The 20,928-nt window shown below is 40.1% G+C and overlaps 1 protein-coding gene across 1 annotated transcript in view; it reads right to left on the bottom strand.

Moving 5' to 3' along the window:
• CTSO (cathepsin O) overlaps positions 1-20,928 on the bottom strand; it is a 237,158-nt gene that overhangs the window by 11,682 nt on the left and 204,548 nt on the right. Inside the window, exon 3 of the mRNA XM_054690108.1 lies at positions 248-356. Coding sequence (XP_054546083.1) covers positions 248-356 — 109 coding nt within the window. The remainder of the gene's footprint in view (positions 1-247; positions 357-20,928) is intronic.

The raw sequence follows: 20,928 nt of genomic DNA, 5'->3' as shown, positions 1-20,928 counted from the left end.
AAGGATTGTCCTTTATAAGTGCATGGAAATGTCTGTAATTATATTTAGTTCTAAAGCAATAAATAGAAGACATTCGCCATGACTTTATTTTCTTTCAGCACCTGGTAATGCTTGATACTTAATAATTATCGACTGTATGTTAATTATGACTCAGTTTACTACACTTACAATTAAACAGTGCCTCCAAAATTAAAGGAACAAGTTAAAACCAAGAAACAAATCAGCTAACAGCGGCATCACGACATACCTTTAAACTCTTCAGGAAACAAATGAGAAAATTGATTTGTCCCATAGGTGGCAGTGGAGTTTTCACCAGGAAATAAAGAATTTAAGTATCGATGTCTATTCAGACTTTCCTAAAAAGAAAAGAAAAATAATTTATCTCACTTATGTTAAATTTCTCAGGTATTTTATTTTATTTTTAATTCTTTATTGAGGTACCGTTAGTTTATATGCTTAGGAAGTACAGAAATCCATGCCCCCCTCACCCCGTACCATAGTCACCATCAAAGCACCCACAGTCCCCCACCATAGTTTACTGTGGTCTCCTCACACCCTGTTCTTGCTCCTCCTCTCTCCTTTCCCCCTCTGAATGCCTCAGATCCATGGTAAGCTTTTAAAGGGTTGATTTTAACTAACCTGGGCATATTTTTCAATCAAAGTCAAACTTTTATTTTCTGTAAATCATAATGAAAAGCTTTATAAGATAATCAGATCATATTTATAAATCTTTTGTATTAAAACTACTACATGATTCCAGGAATATTTTTGATGCTGCAAAGGTGGGTTTTATTCATTTATATTCCCCACTAAGCATGCTGAGAACACTGAATGTATATTTGCTTAATGTAGTGAAAAGGGATTTGCAAATAAACTCTAATATTAGTGAATAACTGTCACCATGAACACTTATGTGATTAAACAATTATGAATTTGAAGGGCGTCTTTGTATTTTCCAGCACCAAGTTAGGAAACATGAAAAGAGGAATGAGTCAATTATGAATAGCTAAATCTGATTATATTTGAGTTTTATAGATATCTCTGTCTCATTTAGGGTAAAAGCACTTTGTGAAGAGATGCAATCCTGGGAAAATTCTAGGAAGACAGATGAGCTTGTCTACCTGGGGGACAGCACAGAGGACCATTATTTACAGATGCCTCAGCTGTGAATTTTGGAATCATTTATCTTAGGCTTGTCTTTTATGTGAAGGTGTCTTGATTTCCTAATACTAACCACTTGTAGGAGAAATAAAACATCAGGGGAGCACCACTTGATAAGTTTCCAATTCTAGCTCTTCTATATTTGTCAATGCTCTTAGGTCTCTGTTTTGTTTTTGTCTTATAAACCTACTGAGCCGACATTCTGTCTGTCCCATTCACCACTCTGTTCCCCACACCAAGCACATGCCTGCCTCACAGCAGATGCTTAATTAAATAGTGTTGTTGGGTGAATACATAAACGACATTTTATATAAGTTGTTTCCTTAATTTAATAGCTTTAAGCTGTTTATTTTTTAGCAAATTTTCACTAATTTATCACAATCTTATTTTTGCCTTATTGAGCATGCCTGGAAAGATTGTTAAGCGTGAACTAATAAAGTTATTGAGTTTTACACATTTAAAAATAATCTTGATAAAGCAGGCTTTGAATATAGCTTGGAGAGGAGATGCAGAAATATAAAAATAAAATTGGAAAACAAGCAAGCAAGCATATGTCATGCGACAAACATAAGTCAGAGTGTGCCCAGGAATTCAGAGACTTCATTTATTCTCACGTAGTGATTAGCCATCTTTGTGAGCCGGAGAACCAAGGACTGAGTTGAGAATGCAGAACATTTAAGAATCTGCAGCAAAGCACACGGCAGTTAGGAGAAAGGGTTGCACAGACCTCCACACGTAGAGCTTCATTGCTGCATGCTGAATTCCCAGGATCCCACAGGGGAAGCCCAGCTTCCCACAGCTATACCTAGCCACTGACTGCACACGAGTGCTTGCCTATTTTGAAACTGGTTTTTGATTAATGAGTCCCTGATAGACCCTTCCGTGGAGTAAACTGCGGCCTAGGATACTGTTCCCAAGCTTTCTTCTCTCTTGCTGATGGGCCCTTTCTCCATTTTCTCTTGCCATCACAAAGAAAAAGAAAGAACAAAGGAAAGAAAAGATGCATGTTATGACCATCAGGAATGAGAGAAAGGCCAGCACTACTGAGACTTCAGACATTAGAAGAAAAATACTTTGACAACTTTGTGGCAGTAAGTTTGACCATCTGTATGAAATGGCCATGTTTCCTTGAAAGATACGAATTACCAGAGTAAAATGTATTAGAAACAGAAAACTGAACAACCCTTTATCAACTAAAAGCAGTCAATTCAGAACTGGAGGTGAATGCACAAAGAAAATTCTAGGCCTAGATGGCTTCATGGATGAATGTTCTACAACTGAAAAAGAAATAAGACCAATCTCACACACATTCTTTGAGAAAATAAAGGAAAAGAAAACAATTTACAAATCATTTTGTAAGTCCAGTACTACCCTGGCTTCTAAACCAGACAGGGAAATACATCCCCTGAAAAGTTTGATACCAATAGTCCTCATGAGTATAGAGGCAAAATTCTTAACCAAATACTAACAGAACAAATGCAACAATACACAAGTAGGACAACACACCATGACCAAACAAGTTTATTCAACTTCCTATCATGATAAAAATTCTCAGCCAACAGTGAAAGGAAACTTCTTCAAACTGACTGGGGGAACCTATGAAATACCCATATCAACCAGAAGTCAACCTCTATAAAAGAATCCCACATGTGAATTTGTCTGTCATTCTAACGTGATGACTCCGGCCCCACCATGGCAATCCACAACCCATGGGAGAACTGGTTGATGTTTATAATGTGACTATTTGCCAAAAGTAAATAATCTGAACCCTGAAGTACTCAGCTTTGCCCTCTGTCACCACTAATCCCTACCCCTTTCTTTTGACTCTGTAAGAGCACTCATAATTTTAAAAGTACTTCTCTAGAGAATTCTTAACAAAGCATATGGTTCAAGACAGGGATAGAATACAGGCTACAAAGCTTTGTTCTCAAGCAACTGCACCAATACTTCTGGTTTTGAAAACTAGAATTGAATTCAAAGCAGCAAAGTGGAGATAAAAACACACATTTTAGGGGCTTCCCTGGTGGCACAAGGGGTTAAGCACCCCACTATGAAGCTCCTCCAGCTTGGGAGCTACCCAATGACACAGCAGATCTCACCTGTCTCTCCCGCTGCTCCCCTCAGCAGTGTATTGCAGTCACTCTATCTGTTCTGTTCCCCACTCTGTCTCTGGTGAATCCTCTCACACCCCCACCCGCAACTCTGGCCTGTACCCCAGCTCTTGATGCATAAATACATAATCTTTTAAAACACACACACACACACACACACACACACATTTTGGTTTGGGAGAGAGGTAAGAGTAAAGAGAATTACCAAGGCTGGAACTTACCACACACTGCAGCTTTCTAGGGGACAGAAGGAGAAAAGTCCTAAGGAACAGAGCTACAGGATCCCACAAGAAAATAGGAAAACAAGACATACATTTCTAATCTGCAGCATTACTGACCTCAACCTTATGTCTGATTCAGAGTGAAGGTTCTATAATAATAAATCATAATTATATCTAATAGGATTTAAAAAAATCGTTAAATAATATCAGACATATATTGATAAAACACAGGGAAGCAAAATCAAAATCTGTATTTGTTGCAGTTTCCTTGGCTTCAGGAAAAACCTTATTTTTACTCAGTGACCTGGTCTGCTTCAGTATTTAAATAGTAGGGTAAAATCCAAGCATGATTATAACAAGCAGGAAAATGCATGACAAAAATGATTACTATCTCAAAATACACTGATAAGAAAATGAAATCCTTTCCCTTCCTCTCAATCCGTTTCCACCAAGTCAGGAAGAAGTTTTAAGGCGCTGACCTAGCATCAGGGGCCCCAGTTTAAAAAAGAAACAAACCCAAATCATAAACGAGTAGTATTCTCTGAATTTGCTAAATGCAGGTTCTTTGTGTATAAACTTCTCATCACCGAGGTAGGGTACCAGCGCCCCCCTCCGGAAGAAAAACGACAGGCGTCTGTCTTCCTCTTATTTCTGGTTTCTCACTCATATGGAGTCTTCTAGAAGGCAACTAGAACTTCCACGGGGCACTGTTAAAAAGGGTGGGTGACCCTTTCAATCAAGGGTCACCCACCCTTGAATAGTTTGTATAGGGCCTCCCTGGTGGCGCAGGGGTTAAGATGCAATCTATGAAGCAATCAGCAGCCTCTGCAGCACGAGTTCAATCCCCGGCCAGGGAGCTACCCACATGGCGCAGCAGACCTCTCCTGTCTAGCCCGCTGCTCCCCTCAGCAGTGTGTTTCAGTCAGTCTGCTGGTTCTGTTCCCCACTCTGTCTCTGGTGAATCCTCTCACCCCCCAACCCCTCTGGCCTGTACCCCAGCTCCTGTATGCACAAATAAACAAATCTTTAAAAAAAAAACCACAAGCACTTTGCACGTATGCATCGATTACTTTGGGGTCTCCTATAAATCCACACCTCTAACTCTTTGCTGGGAAATGAAATCCTGTGGCTGGCTACAGCCAGACAGGGCCCGACATCCTGGCACAGGGGCGCCCCAAGGGGAATTTCTTTGGGCACACCCAGCTCAACACCCCCATTTGCAGCACAGCACCGCGGGCCAGGTGACCGCGGGGGGTGCCAGCCCCAGTGACCCCTCCCGCCCGCCCCAGCCCGACCCCGACAGGAAGGGGCGAGAAGGAAACAGGCGGGGGGGGGGGGGGTTTGGGGGGGCGCTCGGTACCCGGAAGGCGGCTGCGGGGCCCCCGCAGCGCGGCGGCCCGAGGCGGGGGCGGGCGGCGCCCGGGCGCGCGCCGTGGCCGCAGCAGCAGAGCAGCCCGAGCAGCCAGAGCCCCCGCGGCGCGCGCGGCTCCATGCCCGCGGGACGGGGCTCCAGGGCCGCCACGCCGGGGTTTTCTCTTTCGGTTCCTTGGCTCCGCCCCTTCAGGGGCCCGGGGGGCGGGTCCTGGGCGTGGGGTGCCCGTCCTGGAGACGTGACGCTGTAAACCCACACCGCCCCCATAGCTCTGCACCGGGGATCCGGTGAGCTGGAGATGCTGGGGGTCCCCGCTTCATGTCCATGTGCTTTCTGATTTTTTTTTTTAATTTAAATATTTTATTTTATATAATTCGTACATCTTTTTTCATCTTTGCACAATGTATGCATTTTCATTTTGGTTATAGTCCCCATACAATTGCAGCCCCCCTTATTTTGACTCTAGTCCTTCCTTTCCCTGTACCCCCCCTCCCCCAGTGTGTCTCTGGTTTATAGTTGCTTGTTGATTTTGATTTTTACTTTGTATTGATTAGTCTTTTTCCTGGTCTCTTATTTAGGTTTTCTAATTTCCTGCTATGAGTGAGACCATCCGGTTGCTTTCTGATTTTTAAGAAAGATTTATGTATGCATACAAGAGCTGGGGTACAGGTCAGATGTATGGGGGGTGAGAGGGTCCACCAGAGGCAGATTGGGGCACAGAACAGGCAGACTGACTGAAATACACTGCTGAGGGGAGCAGCAGGCGAGACATGGGTGCTTTGTTCTAAGTGTGAGTGGTAGCATACATCTGAAGTACGAATCTATACTTCTAAATCATGTACGGTGTTATAAAGCAACCTTACTTCAAATTAAAAACTGCAATATAAAAGGAAAAAAAATGTAAATTCCAAAAAAATACCATTTTGATAGCATCCAACAAGTGTAAATACTTAGGTATAAATCTAACAAAAATATGTATAGAATCTATATATGAAAAGCTAGAAAATATTGTTAAAAAAGTCAAAGCAGACCTAGAAACATAATATTCTGTGATCATGAATTTGAAGCCTCAGTGTTATTATGATGTCACATCTTCACAATTTGACTAAAAGAAATAAACTGGTAAAAAAAATTAAAAAAAAAAAAAAAAAGAAATAAACTGGTATCTCATTAGATGCCAAAGAAGCATTTGATAAAGTTTATCAACTATAATATAATATTTTTAAGATTTATTTATTTATGCATACAAGAGCTGGGGTACAGGCCAGAGGTATGTGTGGGAGGGTGAGAGGATTCACCAGAGACAGAGCAGGGAACAGAACAGGCAAACTGACGAAATACACTGCTGAGGGGAGCAGCGGGCACGACAGGAGAGGTCTGCCACACTTGTGCTGCAGAGGCTGGGGACAGCTTCATAGGTTGAGTCTTAACCCGTTGCACCACCTGGGAGGCTTTCTGATTTTATCACCTTCATTTAGAGAAAAGCCCGGGAGCCATTCTTTATACAGTGAAGTGAAAATGCAAACCACTCAGTTGTGTGACCTGCATTTCCAGAATCCAGCCCTTTATTTTTCTTCTTTTTAACTGCCATGGGTAGAATTAGGCAGCAGTTGAATTAAACTTGATCTTAATCCTTTGTTCCTTTTCATATAGTCCCTAAATATTCAGGAACCAAGTCTGAAATAACTGTGAATTTACAGGGAGGAAGTATACTGCAGATGTTTGTAGTCAAATTTTACAGTTGTGAAAATAAAAACCAGTTTCTTGATTTATTATATTGCTACCCCTTCAAAACCTTGCAGGCCTATTTCTCCATTTTCACAGGAAGATAGAGACAACACCAATGTCTTAGGTTTGTGGTGGAATTTTTGAAACACTTTATAAGATGAGAACACTTTATAAGATGCCTGGCACATTTTAAGTGTTCTGTGTTAGCTATTTATTTTTAAAATAGCTTCTTCACTCCTTTTATCTACTTGCCTTCCAATGGCTCTGCTCAGTTGACAATAACCCATTCTTCATGCTTTCTTCTTGATTTTGTTTTCTATACTTAATATTAACGCAATCCTAGAGGTTGTTCCGCAGAAGGAACATGCTCATTTGAATTGACTTGACATTCCAATCTGGAGCCCCTCAGGTAAGGCTTTTTTGGGAAAGAGGGAAAAAAAAAATCCCTTGTAAGGGAACTGGGCAATTTGAAATGTTCTGGATGACTCTTGGAAGGCACAGTTCTGTTTCTCAAATTAAGAACAAAGGAAATTCTAATCAGCTAGGCGTGAGGTGGTCTTGATTCTGCTTTTCCAGAGAGCTCCCAGGGGCTTCTCAGCCACATCCTGAGCAGCAAAGCCTGCCGGTTACTGCTGTTTCTCCAGTTCTGCCCACGTGGGGGAAATGCAAGAGGACTGGGCTGCCTGTCCCAGAGAAAATCCTATCTGCTTCTCTGATCCTTCCATTGCTAGGTATTTCCTCGGGCATGACTAGTACTGATACTCTCTTCTCTGAGTCTTGGGACCTGCACATCATTTGCAAGGCTCAGTATAAAATGAAAATAAAGGATCTGTTACATGAAGTATTAAGAAGTTTAAGTTAACACCAGCAGAACATTAGAACCAGCGATGGGTCCTTCTCAGCACAGGTGCTCTGCTATAGGCTACACTTCATGCAGGCAGCTCCACAGGGCCTGAGTGTTACCATCTTTTCGTAAGAAGGCTTCCAGAAATTCTTGAGATGGATGAAATGACCCACTTAGACCTTTTAGAAACCACCACTTAATTTACCTTTAGTTTTAAACTAGGTGCAGGGAGTCATATTATTTCATTCTTTGATACAATTTGGTAATGAAAATAATCAGCATCTGTGCATCTGTGCTGATTGGTAAGAGCAAAGACATGAACCTCTCACCTACATACATATATGATGAGATCTATTGCTCTTGTGTTGTTCAGTGATAGAGATTTCATTAGATCCTAAGTTCACAGATCAATTTTCATGTCAGCCTCATTAGTTCTTTCATGCCTTGTCCTTTTTTTTAAGATTTATTTTTATTTATGCACACAAGAAATGGGGTGTAGGCCAGAGGTGTGGGGGTGAGAGAATTCACCAGAGACAGAGTGGGGAGCAGAACAGTCGGATTGACTGAAATACACTGCTGAGGGGAGCAGCCGGTGAGACAGGAGAGGTCTGCTGTGCCATGTAGGTTAGCTCCCTGGCTGGGGATCAAACTCATGCAGCAGTGGCTGCCCATAGCTTGAGAGTGTTGAGACTTTAATCCCTGAGCCACCAGGGGGGCCCATACCTTGCCCTTCTAAGTCACTCAAGCTAATGCTTTTTATTTTTAAATGAAGGTTTGCTTTCAGATCATAGTTGTTATTTATTGACAACCCACTGAGTAGGAAAATTTAAATACAGGCAGCCATCCCTACCCCAGAATAATCGCTATTGTAAAAATAAGCAATTTGAATAAAATAAATTCATCTCCTAAGCTCACATCAACAAGTGTAGCATATATTGAACACTGACTATAGGGTAAAGAAAATATCAGGCTTTTCTGCCCTTCCGCCATCAGGATAGATGATGGATCCTTGTCCTGAATGCATGCCTGATGGCGGGCACCTGGAATAGGGTGTGGGCATAGGTAGATGGGATTCAACTGAGCTAAGACTGCTTTAAAGGGCGGCGTCACGGGGACGCCAGTAGCAGCAGCAGCAGCAGCAGCAGCAGCACCAGGAGTAGCAGCAGCAGCACCAGTAGCAGCAGCAGCAGCAGCAGCAGCAGCAGCACCAGTAGCAGCAGCAGCAGCAGCAGAACCTGAAGGAGAAGCCGAAGCAGAAGCAGAGAACGCCAGAGAGCCCAGATAGAGTGAAGACTTGCTGGGGGCTGGGAGGTCTGCCAGCCTCCCAGCCCCCCAGCCAGCACCCCTGCCTGCCATATGCCTGGTGAACCCCAAATAAAAAACCTGCAAAACTACTGAGGACTCTGACTCCTCCTTTACCCGGTCTGCATGGGATCAGAAAACCTGCACCGTGTCCAATTCCTGCCTTTACACTGACTAAGAGTCAGGCATTGTTCTAGGTAATGAGGACACTTCAGTGCACAAGTGACTGAAGAGACAAAAGGCCTGGACTTCAGGAGTTTGTTCCAGTGAGGAGAGATACACAATAGAATTAGTTGAGTGTGTGTGACGGGGCATAAAATGGGATAAGGAGAGTCAGGTGTGTGAGGGGTTGAGATTTTAAATCAATTGTTTTTGGTCCCTGGAGGAGGAGATAATTGAAAATAAGAGTGGAGGAAGTGAGATTGAGAAATTCAGATATTTATCAGATGGGATAGTCATGCTAGTGACTGGAGGTGGAAACATGGCTGGCATATTCCAGAAATACAAAACAAGATGTCGGCGTGGGTGGAGGGAAGAGATAAAGGGTAGTGCAGACAAATAAGATGCACAAGGATCGATCATATAGAATAGATCTTTGCCAGTTAAAGGGGAGTCAAGATGACATACCAAATAGTTTAAAACAGACATGCTTGATAGACTAGTATTTTGAAACGTGAAGGTCACAATTTTCTGCTAATTTTTAGAATGAACACTATAAATTGCACCTTATGGGAAGTGTAATTCTGTTTTATTAAATTTACAACTAATACAGAGGGCTTACTCTGCATTAGGTGTCTATAACTGTATAGATTAGGGAATGTAGCTTTAAAGTAAATTTAATTTCTGCCTTAATGGAAAAGGGATAAGATTAGGTCTTCTTGGGAAAAGCCTTTCTAGAGAGAAATTTACATGTAAATATCAAAAGCAACTTCATTCCATCTTCTGAATCCCTGTCATGAAATAAACCATTTGACAAATTTCGGAGTGGCAGTTTTTTGTTCAGCTTCACTAACACTGATTATCTCAATTTCTATTGACCAGGAATCTGAGAAGGACTTGGCTGGGTGATTCTGTCACACTGTCTCTCTTAAGAGATGACAGACAAGCTGAAGAAAGTGACTGCAACCATCAGAACGACGATTTTCTTTCAAGCTCATATGGCTGTTGGCAGGAGACTTGCTAGTTCTTAAGTCCTTGGCTTTTGGAAAAAGGGTTAAGCTCTGAACAATCTGGCTCTCTAGTAGCTGTTTGTAGCCAATTAGCTCCCTTCAAAGTAAAGTGATTAGGGATGTCACAGAATGCATTTCAGTGAAGCAGGGAGGTGTGTCACAGACATGGAGAGGGCGCCATTTTCCACATCCCCACTTACATGCAGCCATCTTAGAATACAGTTCCCAGAATACTGTGCTGGATGGGGGCAGGAGGGAGAGCAGCTGGGAAGGCATGAGGTGGATATATATTGGGGGTAGAATAAAGAGGAGTGAAGAGACATAGAGGACAGAGACATGTGGGTAAAAGACACATGGAGAAGCTGCTCCTGGAACTTCAGTATTTTGGCAGAGACAGTGGCAGCCATGTTTTGAATTTTGGTTCTTTCCTTCTGTCCCATGTCTCTGGGAACTGCCTAGCCCCTTTCTTGTGATTCCTCCTCAGAAGTTGCCTTAGACTTGTGGCAAACTTTCTGACCTCAGCACCTTTACTTTGAGCCAAACCTGTTTAACTGGGCATTTACCCATGAGAGGATGGGTAATTGGGGGAATAATGTTAGGAATATCCTTTCTCTCTCTCTCTCTCTCTCTCTTTCTCTCTCTCTCTCTCTCTCTCCACAAACACACATGCAAATTAAAGATCTTTCACACCAAGAGTGTGCTTTCTTTGCCTTTTAGAGAGTGACCCCCTTAAAAGTTTAGGGTCCCTGGGTACCATTTGGTTACTTGCTTACAGAGAGATTGAGAGAATGGGCAGGGGGATGACTAAGAGGAAAGCAGCAGTGTCTAACCTAATCTTGAAAGCTGCATACCATCCCTTCCGCTCTTGGTTACACAGACCAAGCCTGGTATCTTGGTATTACTTCCATTTAATAGATGGGAAAACTGAGGAACAGAAAAGTTAAGGTAATTCTTCCAAGTTATTGATCTAGTAACTCATACAATCACAGAGTGTGGCACTAATCTATGCTATGCCCCTGTCCAGTTCACTTTTTATATGCTTCATGAAATCATGTACCTTCCAAATATATACATTATTAATTCATTATTGTTATAAATGAGCATTGTAATTGCATGAGATACTGGAAACCCAAATAATCAACTAAAGAATATCAAATAACTTGAGACAGAAGCTGAGAACCTTGCTAATGTTGCACTAGGGAAAAATGTTTGAATGGATATTAATTTTATGAGATTAGCTTTTTTTGTGATTGCTTTCAAGATATGGGGAATTTTGTATCCCAGAGCTACCTGGACTGCAGGGTTTCAGATAATGAATATACTGATAAAGAAACTTATGCGATACCTCTAATTCTTACAACCCTGCAAGGTAGGAATTAACATCCTCATTTTACACATGAAGAAGTTGACTTGTATAGCAATTAAGGAATATATTCAAGTTCCTAAGTAGTTAAGTGTCCACTATGAGATATAAATTGAGCTGTCAGATTTCAGCACCTATACATGCTTTATCACCTATGCCAAGTTGTCCTCAGCTACTCCGAGGCATGTCTTGTGGGTGGTTTCCTATTATTATTTTTATTTTGCGTTGGCTTTATTAATCATGCCTTCTGTAGTCCACTATGAGTTTTGTATGTTCTAATATAACTGATATGTGAGCCCTTGTTTCTGGCCTTGAAAAAACATATTCAAAATTTTTATTTTAATTTTAAAATTTTTCTCTCTATACTTGGGAAGGGATCTCATTCCTCCAGGGAATCAATTTGCTAGGGTTTGGATTGAAAGATTTGACTATCTTTAGCCTTGGATTTTTACACTGAAAATTGGAATAATACCATGAAATCTCAGCCCTTCATCTTTTGTGACTTTGTTGCTGTTGCCTGGGGTCATATAGTCCTCCTGCTTGTCCTTAAGTTCTTATATTCGCAACGTTTTGTTGGAGACTGTAGGATTCTGCATGAGAAAATGCACAGCATAAATTTCTAGGTAGGAGAATTTGAAATTTCCTTTCTGGTCTAAGCGAAGAAATGCTGTCTGAACAGTCACCTCTAATGGGCAGGATTTGTCAGCCTTTGGAAGGAGCTCATTCCACTTTCTCAGTGGGAGGAGAAAGGCTGTAACAGGGGCTGCCAAAAATGCAATAAAACAAAAAGAGAACATGGTAACTCCCCGGTCAGCTTCTAATAAGAAAGGAAAATGCTATTGATGAAAACCCATAATGTATACCTTCGTTCTCCAAACATTAAATGGAATAAAATGCCCCAGAACACCTGAAACTCCCAGTAGTTTCTATGGAAACCTTAATCCGTTTCTATTCTGCTGACATTTGAAGGAAGTGAATAGAGGAGAGCTGTATCCCTGCTGCATCACATCTTCCATGGAGACAGAGCTAATGGGTTTCTCTTAGAACCATTATTAACTCCTCCTAGCAAAATAATGTCAGTTCTGTTCCTGTAGACCTAGACTATTCCATAGTCTTAAGTACTTGAGAAACATCTGGGATTTGTAGGTAAAATCAGTACACTTTACATGACTGTCATATTTTGCAGGAGCCTAATGCTTTCTTATTCTCTCCTGTAATTATTTTAAACAGAAACTTGTCATATTTGTGTTCTAAGAAAATCTTTCTGGTATTCTTATTTGGAGTAGGTCATTAATACTGAGGCCCACTCTATTTTAACAGCTCTCCATTCTCTTTTGACTTCTATTGCCCATGCAAAAGCCATATTATTCCAAAGGTCAGATGTAAGGAAAGAGGGTAGAATCAGAGAGGAGACAGGCATATAGAAAAGCCAGTCTTTATGTGGAATTTATAGGAGGGTGACTCCTGATTATCAATCTAGCCTTACATTTAACAATTATAGAAATCTCTGTTGCACCAGTAGTATCAAAAAAAGAGAACCACTAACAGACCAACCACAGAGAGAATTAGCTGCAGAAGGAGTTCATTTCATTTGTTTGAAGGTTAGCTTGGTTTAAATGATTTTTAACTGATCAACATTCAATAAGTAATAAACTTTATTTTTACATAGAACAATTTTAGGTTTGAAGCTAAACTGAGCAAAAAGTTGAGATCATATGATCCCAGAAAAATGTGGCCTCCTGGATTGTGAGCATTCTCCCCCAGAACAACTCACGTGTTGCCACCCGTGGCCTAGTTGACACACCATTTTCCCTCAAAGTCTGTCATTTACATTAAGGTTGAATCATGTAGAACGTTCTGTGGATTTTGATGAATGTATAATGATCTTTATGTACCATCATGACAGAATAGTTTTACCACTGTAAAAATCCTCTTTGCTTTTAGTCATCCTTCCTGTCCCCAATCCCTGGTCATCACCAATATTTTCCATAGTTTTGTCCTTTCCAGAATGTCATATCATTGTAATCATATAGTATGTAGCATTCTTTGTTATCTATTATCAGAGTCTTGTAGTTTTCCTTATGTAAATATTGTACATATTTTGTTAGGTTTAAGCCTAAGTATTTCATTTTGGGAGGATGCTAATGTAAATGATATTGTGTTTACAATTTCAGATTCCACTTTTCATATAGGAAAGAAATTGATTTGTATCTTAACTTTATGTCTTGCACCCATGTTATCATCACTTAGTAAGACCAGTTTTGGGGTTGATCCATATTTTCTACATAGATGAATCTGTCTTCTATAAACAAAGATAGTTCACTTCTCCCCCTGCACCATTCTATGTAGTTTTATTCCTTTCCTGATTGCATTAGCTAGAACTTGAAGTAAAATTTTAAAAAGTAATGTTGAGAAGGCACATCCTTGCCTTGTTCCTGAAGGCTACATTTTTAATAGCATACTTATGCGCCGCAAAGTTTTTCAAGTAATCATTTGGCTAAGACCCTAGGTACTGTCAAAGTGGATGTGATGCAAAATAGTGGATAAAACAGTTTTGGATTTGGATAAATAAGGGTTCTTATTTGTCTGTTTTTTGTCTTGACGTTAAAATAATCATCCTCTTGAGTCTCACTTTCATTATATATAAATTGGAAATAACATCTAAGTCTGGTGCAGCTTTGAGGATTAGAAGTAATGGCTTAATGGGCCTCCCCAGTGGCACAGTGGTTGAGCGCTGGGTTGCGAAGCTGCCAGCAGCCTCTGCAATGCCGGTTGGATCCCCGGCTGCCGGGTGAGGGACCCACATGGCGAGTAGACCTCTCCTGCCGCCCACTGCTCCCCTCAGCAGTGTACTTCATCAGTTTACCTGTTCTGCTCCCCACTCTGGCTCTGGTGAATTCTCGCACCCTCCCGCGCTTCTGACTGTATCCAGTGCTTGTATAAATAAATAAATAAATCTTTAAAAAAATTAAAAAAAAAATAAAAGAAGAATGGCTTAAGAGTGTTTAGTTCATAAGGGCTGATTCATAGCATTGCTATGGTTATCTGGCTATAAGTTTCCCTTCAGGACAAGATTCAGAATCAGCTTTTGTAGACTTGTCTCTTAACTGTTAAGTCCTTGAAAAAATATAATCTTATTTTGAAGATTATAGTGCTTCCCATCTTTTCTGCTTCTTAATGATTGTTTTCCCTAAGTCACCTATATATTAGTTGTCATATAGGAATTAGCCATCATTATTAAGAGGGAAATATGGTAATTTCCTAATGACTCTAATTTGTTTAGCTTTTATACATACATATCTAATTTCTTCTTAGATATTATCCCTGACCCAGAAAATTCAGAGAAAATTTTGCTTCAGGTTATATTTTTATAGTTAGAGTTTTTTTTTTTTTTTAAAGATTCATTTATTTATGCATATAAGAACTGGGTACAGTTAGAGATTTTTAAGTAAATAGAGTTTTTGGAATTTGGACTCGAGAGATAGATAACATGAATGCCAGAGTCTGATCTCTGCATAATATCTAGGAAGAGAGACTGTTATTGAGTCTAGCTCTCCGTCTGTGTGATACGCTAAAAGGACCTGGTAGCATGTTCTGTCATTAAATGATTATGGCAGAGATAAGACCATTAACTTCAAGTCTGAGGCAGATGGTTGAAAAATAGCTAAGTAGATTAAATGAAACTTCACCCAACACAAATCCTCTGACCAAGGGGTTTTTTGAAACTTAACACACTTAGTTAAGGAGTGACTTTGCGTTATTAAACAGTGGCCCAAAATGAAGGTGGATCCACACCCAAGACTTTTTAGAATCATTAGGATAATGGCGTGCAGAAGCTAGCAGCACATATACAAACCCTGGAGTCCAGTCTCTTTTAATTGTACATGATAAATTTCCTAATGTAATGAAGAGCACATATGTCACAGAAGACTCCTAGATTAACAAGATTCCTAATCTCTTAATTCTAGTATCTTATGCTGCACCTTGAAGGAAACTTGTCCTCTCACTTTGAAAACTAAAAATGAGTTTTTTCTTTTGCAACTGAAAACAGACCTATTACTGATTTGCGTTTTGAAGTCATCCATTATAGCTATATACCCAGGGGGAAATAAAAAACTTATATTACAGAATTTCTAGCAAATCATTCATACTTACTAACAATAATGTTTGAACTGTTAAGAAATGGTTACTCATTGGTTGGTATACAATATTGAATGTCTGTTGATTCATATCATGATTGATCATTAAATAAAGCAGTATTGGATATCTAATTCAAAAATAAGTAACCCCCTTTGATCTGCTATTTTCACACTAGGTATTACATTTGTGTGGCTTTTTTACATATTATCACACTATCAATAATTATTTGCCCTTTTCCTTGTGAATGTCTCCTGAAACAAAGGAATTTCAAAAATAAGCTCTCAGAACTATAAAATGATTGAGTGAGATTTTTGGTGGTGAAAGTTTGGGCTATGAAGTCAGACAACTTGGACTGATATTTATTTATTGTGATTCTCTAGCATATTTCCACCTTTGTTTCTAAAAAGTGATAATTTTTTTTTAAAGAATTGTCTTTGCAGAGTCAAATGAGATGCGATGTGTAAAATACAGCATCTAACACATAAATTGTGCTCCCTGCGGTTAACTAACAGTAGATGTTTTAATATTATTCTATATGGAAATTTTGCGTCGCTATGAATGTGTAAAATGTTGTCATTTTTAGCGCATGAGTGATTCAAATTGATTTTGTTACTAATGAAGTAATTCTAACATCAAGCAGAAGCATTTCACTGGCCAGTTTCAATGATCGTGTATTATCTCAAGTCTGACCACATGAGGGCAGCATGTACCTGTTAAGGGGGGACCTGGTCTGGTTTAGGGGGAGGGGGAGGCGGAATCCATTATTAAAGCTATAGAAATCATAAATACAACATTAAAACTAGAAGACTCCAGAATGATTTTCTCAGCCAAACTTTCATTTTACAATGGAAGGAACTGATTTCCAAAGAGACCAATTAACAAGCCCTGTCACAATTGATATCTATTGACGTAGAGAGAAGAACCGTCCCACGGTGTTAATAGCAGCAACAATAATTGCATTATCGTAGCACCTAGTTACTCTAAGAAACCTTTTCTTATGCGCTAATATTGTGTGGGACAATATTTTAGAGGAAATTGAATATTTCTGATAATGAATTGGCCACAGGAATGTTCCTTTCTGGAGAAAATAGAAAAATACAAGAGAGAACATCTCATTTCTGGAAGACTCAGTGAATACTTGAAAGCAGAAGATTGAACTGTGTGACTTCTCAAGGTTGTCATTAATATTTTGCTCACAACCATGTGTTTGTGAGTTGCATTGAAACGGCAGCACTGTCTCCAAGACGCAGGAGCTAGCCAAGGAAGAGAGCACACCAGTCTTGCCTCGCAAGTTTCCCTGTGTGTGCGCTTTTTAAGCTCCTTTTCCTCAGCAGCTCAAACGTTACTGCACATGTACAGCCACAGACATGGCCAGAGTGAGCTCTTGGGAGACATAATTCAACTTTGCCCCCAACATTTTTATTTGCACCCCTTATCCAAACTTTGCATATGAACAAAATCTGGGTAACAGAATATGCTTACCCTCTTCCTTCCCCTCCACCTCTTTAATATTTTTTAAATCTTCTTCTTGCCCGCCATCCTTATCACTTGTCTCCTGCGCTCCATCAGTCATGAAAACTGGACACTGTGATAATGAATTTTATGTGTCAACAGAGTGACCAGTTATTTGGTCATATTTTGATTATTTTCTTGAGAATATTTTTGAATGAGATTAACATTTCAGCGGGCACGGGGTAAAAAGAGGATTGTCCTTTATAATGTGGATGGGTCTTGTCCAATCAGTTGAAGGTTGAAGAAAAGACTAGTATGAAATTGCTAATCCTTCCAAGTAAGGGACACTTCTTCCTGTGGACTGCCTTCAGAATGGGGCAGTGGCTTTGTTCTAACCTTCACACTCCAGTTAAAACATTGACCATTTCTGGTCTTGAGCCTGCACCTTCAGGCTGGAACTGCACCATCAATTTGCCTTGTGCTCAAACCTTGAACTTTGAACTGTGGATTATACTTCATCTCCAAATTGCTGACTCACCTTGCAGATCTTGGGACTTTCCAGTTTCCATAGTTGCATGAGTCAATTCCTTAGAGCAAATCTTTTTATATATAAATCTTATTGGCTCTGTTTCTCTTGAGAACAATTAACAAAGTCTTTTCAATATATATTCAACTTAAATCAGAGTATCATTTGTACAATAATATAATGAGGATTATTCATTAATTTAATGAATGATCTATTAAATATTAAGTCCCTGCCTTAAGTTGGACACTCACCTCAAGTCCTCAGTGATCATCTTGGTGTTTGGCATTTAATGGGTAGCTAACAAACATGTGTTGACTGAATTAATATGAAAATTTTTCTAGTTATCTAGTGAAAGAATTTTTATTTCTATCAAAGCTCTGCTATTTTTCCTTCCATCTATGTATAAACATATTAAGGCTATTAGCTTAGTGCAAAGAAAGTGCTCATTTTTTTGTTGCTAGGATACTAGCCACAAAGCTATGCATAATATCATTTCAGGACAAAATAGACAAAGTAGATGTCCCAATATGATTAAGACAAAATAAAGAGGCCTACTGTAATAGTGTCAGTTGTCAGTCAATTAGTCATTCAGTTAGATCATTAGCTTTTTGTTTAATTTAATTTGTTAAAGTCTATTAATAGTACTTGAAAAATAGAGTTCTATATTTTACAAGGAAGAAAAACAAAATTCCTATGAGTGGTTCGTTTGATCTAGTTTGCATGGTTAGTGAGTGGAAGAGTGATAGTTACCAGGTCCTCAAATACCCAGTCCTTGTTCCTTCATACCCACATTAATTCTCTTTGTGGGCCCGCCTGCCCCACCCCTTGCAAACACTATCATCTTTATCAAAACTCCCTTAGTGGTCGGGCCCTGCCCATCACACTGAACTTAAGTTACCACACTTGCCCTTGTCTTCTGGGTACCAGTGTCTTGCCTTGATTTCTCATGTCTCCTGGAAACTGGGGGTTCATTCACACATGAGGGCTTTTCCCATTTTCTTCTAAACTAGAGATCTCTTTCCCCAGATCTTCTCATTGCCAGAGACCCACACTACTTATCTCTTTGTTCCTCTAGATTTCAGCTCAGATACCGTTCTCACCTCCTTTATTAAAGTAGCAACTTACTGGGAGGCATTGCTCTGCTTATTTTCTTCATAAAACACTAGGCTATCTAAAAATACATTTTCTTTTTTTAATTTGTTTTTCTCTTTCTTATCAGTATCTTTGGCAGATAATAACTGTAAACTATAATCTCCATGGTAACGGAAGCCCGTCTATACCTCTTAACTTTAATTTTGTAGAGTGACCAATTATGCCTGAATGTCTGAAGGGACTGATTCTGATTCAATAAGCAAATAATAACATGAAAATGCCGTTCATGAGAATAAGACTTCTATCTGTGTCAGAAGCTCATCTGCATATATGGTTCAAGACCAAATAATAATAGTTTGTGTCATCTAAGTCAGCAATTACATTATTTAAATGCATTTGTTCAATGTGTAGATTCCTAGGAGTGGAATTACTGGATCATAGGCAGATCCATTTGTAATCATAAACTCTCTTCTTGGTCACGAGAAATGCTAGAGCTTCTATTTACTTTGTTTTAACAAACACATATAAAATCTAATCACAATTTTTCTTTAAGTGCTATTGATTAAATGGACTGACTTTCAATTATCATATTTTGAGAATAGACACTCTCCATAAGAGGCTGGATGATTCACAGGTGAGACACACAGTCAGGAGTCACGCTTGTCAGGCCAATGCTACTGCTTGGGTGGTAGGAAAGGCAGACCCATGTTGAGTGAATAAAAAAGTAGCATTTGATGAGAATGAGAATCAGAGGCGGAGACCAGAGGGGAACCCAGAAGAAGAGGTATCATTTAGAAAAATCACTGCTGAAATACAAGACCAATTGAAGGTGAAGGGGGTGCTATGGAACCGAGTCAGGAAAGAGCCACTTCATGCCTTGAGAGAATGAGTGAACAGGTATGGGGCTGCTTTATGGGTCTGTGCTTGACTCATCCTCACCAAGGTTAAATTGCTACCTCCCAGACAGTTGCCCTGCCCACCTGGGACTATGAAGGTGCCTCTCTCTTCCTTTTTCTAATATCCCTGTCCTTTTGAAAATGTAAAGTACATGCATACATGCATGCATACATACATACATACATACATACATACATACATAAATTGTCACCTCCTCACTTTTTTTTTTTTTTGCGATTGTGATTTTCTTTGAATGGTGTTCACAAGTCATCTCCAGACACTATGTTGAATTATTCATCTGTTTAGTCCACTGCAGGAGGCCATTGTATTCTTTCTCTCTCTCCTGCTGTGTTATCATTTCTGTGCTGTAGGGGGAGTTTATTTTCTTAGCTCCTCAATGTTGGCTTGGCCAACTGACACCTGCTTTGGCTGACAAAATATTGAGAAGAAACAATCATCTGCTCGTTCTAAAATGGTGCTTCTGTGGCCGGGTTCAGCCAGCACTCTTGGAACATTTGCTCTTTGTCAGAAAAAGTAGCTTCTTTCAGGGAGATCACTTTTCTTCAGCCTAGATTCTGACAGGGAAGGTCCAAATCAATCTGGAGTGTGTTATCCTGCACACTTGGGGAAGAGGTGACCAGCCGTAGTGACACTGGCCATTGGCACATCTCCCACCAACATGTGAACGCAGAAAAACGAGTGTGTCTCAGAACTATGGAAATTTGGTGTATGCTTGTTATACAGCATGCTTACAGCAGAACCTGACTAATTCACTCACTGATCAAGCATATTTAACGCTGGAGCACATTTACAAAGAGAAGGTGAAAAGACTAAGGGAAAAATGCTCAGAGGAATTGAAAATCAATTGACAAAAGCAAATTCATTTTTTTTTTTTTTTTTTTAAATATTTATTTATTTATTTATACAAGCACTGGGTACAGTCAGAAGCGCGGGAGGGTGAGAGAATTCACCAGAGCCAGAGCAGGGAGCAGAGCAGGCAGAAGGACCGAAGTACACTGCTGAGGGGAGCAGCGGGCGGCAGGAGAGGTCTGCAGGCCATGTGGGACCCTCCTCCAGTGACCAGGTAGCATCCGGGGATCGAACTGGCGCTGCAGAGGCTGCGGGCAGCTTCGCAACCCAGCGCTCAACCGCTGCGCCACCGGGGAGGCCCAAAAGCAAATTCATTATTATTTCAAAAAACTTGCGACAACTTTTGAGGATGATTTTGATAATTTATTCAATTTTGATAATTTATTTATGCTGATATTGACATCCCACCCAGGTTGGGCAGGGCGACTGTAGCCTATCACTTTCCTTGCTCAGAAAGCAATCCTAGGATAAGATCCTATTATGGGGAAGGACACGCACTGACCAGCTTTCTACACATTTTCAGGACTGGATTTTCCCAGGGATTCCTTCAAAGGGTACCTTATCAGTTAGTCTAAACCATGTCTTCAATGGACAAATTAGGGAATGAACTGCCGCTTCCACTAACGAATAAAGCCTGCAGCTAGTGTTCTGTTTTATAATAAAATGATCCCATCTTAGGC

This window comes from Talpa occidentalis, unplaced genomic scaffold (assembly GCF_014898055.3).
Source record: "Talpa occidentalis isolate TD23 unplaced genomic scaffold, MPIMG_talOcc4v2.1 talOcc4.8, whole genome shotgun sequence".
NCBI lineage: Eukaryota > Metazoa > Chordata > Mammalia > Eulipotyphla > Talpidae > Talpa > Talpa occidentalis.
This window is presented reverse-complemented; position numbering and strand designations above follow the sequence as displayed.